At 34.6% G+C, this 7708-nt stretch overlaps 1 protein-coding gene and 1 pseudogene across 1 annotated transcript; both read right to left on the bottom strand.

The window, feature by feature from the left end:
• Positions 1–613: 613 nt before the first annotated feature.
• On the bottom strand, positions 614–787 carry LOC131040488 (U2 spliceosomal RNA; annotated as a pseudogene).
• Positions 788–2235: 1448 nt separating this feature from the next.
• Positions 2236–3117, bottom strand: LOC131040484 (calmodulin-like protein 3). Its single transcript, XM_057973425.2, has one exon. The coding sequence runs from the start codon at positions 3044–3046 to the stop codon at positions 2300–2302; it is 747 nt and encodes a 248-aa protein (XP_057829408.2). The 5' UTR covers positions 3047–3117; the 3' UTR covers positions 2236–2299.
• Between the last annotated feature and the right edge of the window lie 4591 nt (positions 3118–7708).

Here is a 7708-nt window from a genome sequence, read left to right as displayed (position 1 = left end):
TTTTTATTTGTGTGTTGCCAATATTGTTTGGTAGTTAATTATGTTTATTTTCAAATTGATGTATTTTATTATAAGGAGTGCATGAGGAATCATAATCCATATTCTTTATGCGAGTACATGTTATACAGTTTCATATTGACAATTTGCTTACTTTAAGATGCATTATAAAGTGTGTACCTTACTTTTTTTTCTCTTTGTTTTGAACTTTGATCCATTTGTTATCCTTTGCTTTTTTCTCCTTGTTTTGATTTATACTTTGATTCATTCGTCATAATTATAACATAAATTTTGAACACATTCTATAACTTTGCTACCCATTTTATAATTTTGCTATCCATTCAAAGTTAGATCTAAAATATTTAATATCATAAAACATCAATTAATAAACAATTACAATTTTTCAACCTAGATTCAAACTATTTAATAACCAATTACACATTTAGAATTTTCTTTAACGTAAAATATTATAAGAACATTCTTAATTTGTAAAATGATAAACTTTAATGAATGATCATTGTTTAAATAAATAACTAAAATATCCATTTGTTTGCAAATGGATTTGCAAGCTAAGTGAGTTTGATCTTGGAGAAGAATCTGTAGACATTGGAGTAATATTGGGATGACGCAATGCTTCACCTCTATGAACATCACCTAAAACAACACAGTTGAATTATGATAAAAATATCATAAAATATAACAATTTATCAGATCAGTGTTAAAAAACGATTTTATGTTTGATAAGAACAGTTACTACACTTGATCTTAGCCAAAAGGCCGAGAAAGGTATGTTTTTTCTCTCTACTTCCTTCTCATCTTGTATCTACCCTCTCTTCCCTTTACTCAGCCCTGCATAGATGTGGGTTGAAATAAAAGCAGAAGCTTATCGATGTCTCCAAAGCTCCAACAAGAAAATGAGGAATGTAAGGCTAGCAGAGTTGTGGACCAAGTTGAGGAGATTCAAAGACACATAAACTGATAAACTTCAATTTTTCTTGTGAAATCTAAACTTTAACAGACATCCCCATTGCCTTATCATAATGATGATTATTCTAAATTCAAAAATTATCAGTAATATTCATTAAGTTTATCCATCCAACTCAATAAAGATTTTCTTTCTCACATTAGTTTATTCACATGATCATTGTCATTTATCTGTAGTTTAGTTTTAATTGGGTTTCCTGCAAAAAATGACCATCACTGCTATTTATGAGTGACATATTGAGTATCCAAAGTGGCTTTCCAGAAGGGTAGTCTGGATAAGATTCTATTTTGCTAAAATGTAATTTGTTTTGTACAATCATTGTTATGGACAGTTTTCCTGGTGAACCCAAGAACTGATCGGTTCTATTGGTTTACTTCTGAAACTTTCAAATCTCTCACTATTTGTGAGACATTGTATAAAACTCTAAGTAATCTCTCTATTCTTTATAGAGTTTAAATGAAGACAAATCAAGGGACAGGACCTGAAGGCTGAGGTACATTGTTTCAAGTTTGTTAGTGATATTGCTGTATTTTTCATTCCCCTGCCAAATGACTCAAACAATGATATATGAGCAGTTAGCTACTTACAGACTGTACACATAAAATAACATACATAACCTATTAAATTCGGGATTATGAGAGAAATCCAACTGTTTACAATATAGAGATCATATATATACTCTTGATTCGTTGGAAATGCTTTGGAACATATTCAGTTTTTTCAATATAAATTCTAAATTTTTGAGCAGAGTATTGGGAGTTTAATCTCAAATATGGAGATAACATATTTATATTTTTTCAGGTGGTGGTGAATTTGTTGATTCGACAGCATTCTTCGAATGTTAGCTGGCAGTTGAGTTTGGTTGTTAACCAGATTCTTCATTTGTGTGATTCTTTGGTTTCTGTTTCTTTCACGCATATCCCTAAGGAGTGGAATGGTGTTGCCGATTGTCTCGCCAAATGAACTTCTGAGCACATGCATAATTGGTATGTTATGGATAAAGGTCAATTACCCCTTGATTTGTCTCATCAGTTAGATCACTTAGTGGATCTTGACAGGGCTGTTTGATGCCCTTGCTTTGTACTTGTTCTGCTTTGAATAAATTTTAACCCCTCCTTTATTTCTAAAGCATTTGGAATTTAGTCAATTTCTTTGCAGTTCCAAAACCCTCAAAAGAATATTAGGAGTTTAGGTTTCAAATATAGAGATTATATAGCCACACTTTGAAAGTGATTTAGAATATATTCAATTTTTTCAATATACAGGTTCAAAACTTTGAACAAAGTTTTGGGAGTTACAACCCCAATTTACAAAAATCTATTTAGAATCGTTTATGCTTTTCATCATGCACTCAAATTCCATAAAATCAATTCTACCATCAGAGTTTTTGTCAAACCTTGCTATCATTGTTTTACAATTCTCCAAGTCTTGCCCTTCTCTCTGTCTCAGGCTTAGCAGGACATCTTGAAGCTCAGATGGTGTGATAAAACCATCACCATCTTTATCAAAAACAGAGAATGCTTCTCTTAACTCTGCTTCATGAGACATTTCCTCCATACTTTCTTCAGATTCAGCTTCCTCCCACAGACTCTGGCAAAGTTTGCAAAAATCATTACAGCTCATCTGCACCTGCAAACCCATCATGATCTTCATATTATCATCACAAAAGTGTTGGAGCCCAAGCATTTCCAGTAGACCTAGTACCTCCTCTGTACTTACACTGCCATCTTTGTTGCTGTCCAAGGCATGAAATATTCTAACAAGGTCCTGTTTTTGCATTTTGTGGTGAAATTTTTCATTTTCAGAATTGCTGCTCCTCTCATCATTCACACAAACAGAAGGTGGACGTTGGCCATATATTAGGACGTCCGAATCTTTTTCATTGCTAAAACCGAACAGCTTTCTTAAAATTGTCCCGCTTGCAAAGAAACAATTACGAGCACAACAGAACTGCAGAGGACAACATATGGCTGAAAGGACGGTGCTTTTTAAATATATAGGCATAAAAGAAACATGAAAAACTACAGTTTTTCTGATGATATGAAGCACCATCTTCAAGATCATGAAAAAATAATTGAATTGAGTGACAAGCGCAAATTCTTGCAGGCATATAGACAGATAAAAGGGTTGGTAGCTCCTTGTGCTCTGCAGAATGGTGGTTAATGGCAACCTGCAATTGCTTGTTATAGGGTCTTTTGATTTACTGTTAGGGAGTTTTCGTGAAGTAGGCCAGAAACACCCACTTGCTATCTGTGTCATAATTTTATTAATTGTTTATAGATGGTAATTTGTGCGGGCAAGGTCATTAGGTGGATTCTCATCGCCCACCTTATTTTGAAATTGATTTGGTTGTTGGGAGAATATTTTTACTCCTTTTGATTTTCCAAGGAATTAGGAATCTACCTTGAAGGACATAAAAATAGAAGTTCAGAAAGAAACAAAATGAAATATCGATAGAAGCAGAGTATAATAAAATTAAATTTATATACAAATAACTCTTCTACATGAATCTCATTAAGTACCTAGATTTATAGGCCTAAAATTTGTAAAATTGGTCTATGTCCTTATCCTTTTCATTTATTTATTTTATTTTTGTTTATTAATACCCAATCTGAGAGATCTTGAGTTATGTTCAAAATGTTCCCCTTTGTCATGATCCATTTAAGTTATTCACATAAATTGTAAAGATCTAAGAATTGATATCATAGAGATACAAATGGTGAGGTAGACTAAGAGAGAGATGGAGATATAAGGATATATGAAGGAATATAGAGAGGGGAAGAGAAAGAGATATATAATGAGATAGATAGAAGAACATACAAACATAGAGAAGTAGAGCTAAAAAAAGTAGAGATGGACAGAAAGAGAGATACAATGAGACCTAGATAGAAGGACATAAAAACATAGAGATGTAGAGATAGACAAATAGAGACAAAGAGAAATAGAGGGGGATAGAGAGAGGGAGAGAGAAAGAGGAAAAGATAGAGATATATGAGAAGATAAAGATATATATGGGAAGAGAAAGGGAGAGTGGTAGAAATTGAGATATAGATAAGGGATAGGGAGAGAGTGAGGGAGTGACAGATGAGGAAAGATAGAGAATGGGGGGGGAGAGAGAGAGAGAGAGAGAGAGAGAGAGAGAGAGAGAGAGAGAGAGAGAGAGAGAGAGAAGACTGATATATTATATAATAGATAGATAATGAGGGGGGCAGAGGAGAGAAATAAATAGAGAGAGGAGAGAGGAGAGAGATATAAAAAGAGTTCTAATGATAAGGAGACAAGGAGAGAGAGAAAGAGATAGAGATAGAAAGAGACAGAGATAGGGGTAGAAAGAAGGAAAGAGGGAGAGATAGGGGTAGAAAGAAAGAAAGATAGAGAGAGATATATAACTTTCAAAAGATAGAGGGATGAGAGAGGGATAAATATTGAGAGAGGGAGAGATGGAAAAGGATAGAAAGAGCGAGATAACAAAAATTAGAGATAGAAAGAGGGAGAGAACGAGAGAGGAGATAGAGAGATAGAAATATGAAGATCTATGAATTGATAGATAAAGAGAGGTAGAGAGAGGGATACATATGTTATTTGATAGAGCAATAGAGATAGAGTGAATAAGAGAGAAAGGCATAAAATGAGATATAGATGGAGGAATAGGGAGAGATGGGAAGATAGAGATGAAGAAATAAATAGCAAGAGATAAAGGTGGTCATAGATACAAGTGATAGAGAGGGGGGTAGAGAGAGAGAGAGAGAGAGATGCAAAGATACGTAAAGAGAGAGGGGAGAGAAAGATAGAGATAAACCTATATTAAAAATATATTATATATTATAATTAATAATTTTAAGTGTAGAATATAATATATAACTACAATATCAATTTAAAGATAGATTTAGCAATTTATATTATATCAAATACAATATATAAAAAAGATAGAATTTATTTTATATCAAATATTATACAATTATAATAATTTTAAGTGTAGAGTATAATATATAACTACAATATCAATTTAAAGATAGATTTAGCAATTTATATTATATCAAATATAATATATAATAAAGATAGAATTTATTTTATATCAAATATTATACACAATTATAAATATAATTCTATTATATATGTAATTAATTTGTACTACATTATTTGTTAAGTATTAATTATAATAATTTGATATTTATATTGCGTAACTATATATAATTATATTATATAGAATTTTATTATTTCTGTATACGGTGAAAATGGATAACAACAATGTTGAAAGACTAAATGAATTCAACCACAAAAACCCTAGCCTAACAACAACAAAGATCCACCATAACATATGAAGATTACCTAAGACAATGCAAATCAAATGAAATCACAAAGATTATACCATCACATGTCCAATAGGGTTTGAATCTCCATTCTTCCTATCTCCATTGATCTTGCTTGATATATTTGCTCTCAGACTTTATGTGCACAAGAGCTCAACAAAGAATGGAAATGTGGTTGCAAGTAGGATCGCATATGAAAGTGCAAAGGCGTAGTGTAGTCAATTGATCCAGTAGTCAGCATGCATAGTGAGGGTTTGATAATGAAGGAAGCATCTCCTTATACAGAAGACACTATAAGAAATGAAGGGATAAGATTGAGAGGTGTAAAAGATAAATGGTCGGCTATGATTAAAGGGTAGGTAGAGAAAATAATAAAATAATAAAAGGGTAGGCAGTGTATGAATTAAGAGATGAATGACATATGTCATAGATGGAAAAGGTTAATGAATTAATTAAATAAATAAAGACTTATTTAATTAATAGAGGAAGTGGGATCAATTAAATAAATAAAAGTATTTATTTAATTTAGGAAAAGGGCTATTTAAATAAATAAATGTATTTATTTAAATGAGAAATAAGGCTAGAAGAGGATAAATGAATTAATTAAATAAATAAAGATTTATTTAATTAATAGAAGAATTAGGCTAAAGTAATTAAATAAATTAAATATTTATTTAATTAGACTAGACAATCTCTCGATAACAAAGAAAGGCTAGAATGGACTGACCGAATAGGATAGAGTGACAGAGTCATAGGATAATGAAGACTAACTCAGGAAATGAGGGCTAGGGCTAGGGTAGTCTATAAGATAGACCACGAGGGGAAAACATCCTCATTGTCATCCACACATCCAAAAAATCAGAGTGCAGAGAGAGATTATAGTAGCAACAGTCAGCAGTGATGGCATTGGTTCATAGATTTGATCGATTCCACCGATATCAGAGGCCAGTAGAGGCAGGAGAGCCGGTAAGTACCACAAAACCTCCTTGTACTTTGTGGCATCAATTGTTTTCATAAATGCATGCTAGGTAGCGCAATAAATGCGCTTTAGGATAATGTCAAATTATGTCAAAAACTTGTAGGCGCATCTGCGTTGGTGCCACGCGCGTCTATGTTGACTAGGCGTGTTTGTGTTGGTGCCAGGCGCGTCTATGCTGGGAAAAGCGTATGTGCCAGATGCGAGCGCGTCTGTGTTATGCAGGTGCGTTTGTGAAATGTGGGCATGTTTATGCAGGACAGACGCATCTGTGCAGAGCAGAGGCATGTTTGTGTATTTCAAGCGCGTCTGTGCAGAGCAGGCGCATTTGTGTAGTCTGTAAGCATGTTTATGTCATGAAGGCACGTTTATGTCAAAAATGTGCATTTATGTCTTCTAGGGAAAATCGACAGTTCTGTGATGAACATATGCTGTCAATTGGATAAGCTGCTAAGAGGATACACTCAAGCAGGTCCTCTAGGGAAGACTAGGATAGATCCAGGCACTTTGTGATGAACAGGGAGTACCAAGACATAGTACTTTGTGATGAATAGGGAGTACTAAAATATGAGTAGCACTTTGTGATGAATAGGGAGTGCAAATATGAGCAGCACTTTGTGATGAACAGGGAGTGCAAAGCATGTAATACTTTGTGATGAACAGGGAGTACCAAGACATAGTACTTTGTGATGAATAGGGAGTACTAAAATATGAGTAGCACTTTGTGATGAACAGGGAGTGCAAATATGAGCAGCACTTTGTGATGAACAGGGAGTGCAAAGCATGTAGTACTTTGTGATGAATAGGGAGTACCACTAGAATAGATAGCAACACTTTGTGATGAATAGTGAGTGTCACTGGGATAGATAACAACACTTTGTGATGAACAATGAGTGTCACTAGGATAGATAGCAACACTTTGTGATGAACAGTGAGTGTCACTAGGATAGATAGCAACACTTTGTGATGAACAGTGAGTGTCACTTTGACTGACATGATTGTTTTGCTTGACTGTAGGAGTACTTGCCTATGCTGGAGTGACGAGAGAGATTCCCGTCAACGCAGAGATTACGACCAGAGCTAACATTCGAGGACCGAGCTGCTATTGAGGTTATGGGTCTGAGATACATTCTGTATGTGCCTGAGTTTTGGGCGAACATGGGTTTGCTGACTGCTTTAGCCAAGAGATGGCATTCTGAAACATGCACTTTTCATTTGCCGATGGGTGAGATGACAATCACCTTGGAGGATGTATACAGGATACTGAGGATACTGATCGATGGGGAGCTGATACCCTATGATCGAGATGGAGATAGGGAGGCCCTGAGACGAGTGTTCCAGGATTCGGGACTAGAGATGAGGGCTGGACATGTGGCATGGGACACGATGACCACGACAGGATTGGCACTACCAACAGTGCTAGGAGGAGTGATCAGTGGG

The sequence above is a fragment of the Cryptomeria japonica genome, chromosome 10 (genome assembly GCF_030272615.1).
Source record: "Cryptomeria japonica chromosome 10, Sugi_1.0, whole genome shotgun sequence".
In the NCBI taxonomy this organism is placed as follows: Eukaryota; Viridiplantae; Streptophyta; class Pinopsida; order Cupressales; family Cupressaceae; genus Cryptomeria; species Cryptomeria japonica.
Note: the sequence above shows the minus strand (reverse complement) of the source record. Positions and strands in the feature narration are given on the sequence as shown.

What these genes read in the sequence shown, in the direction of transcription:
- LOC131040484 (XM_057973425.2), bottom strand. Translation starts at nt 3,046, where the DNA reads ATGATCTTGAAGATGGTGCTTCATATCATCAGAAAAACTGTAGTTTTT.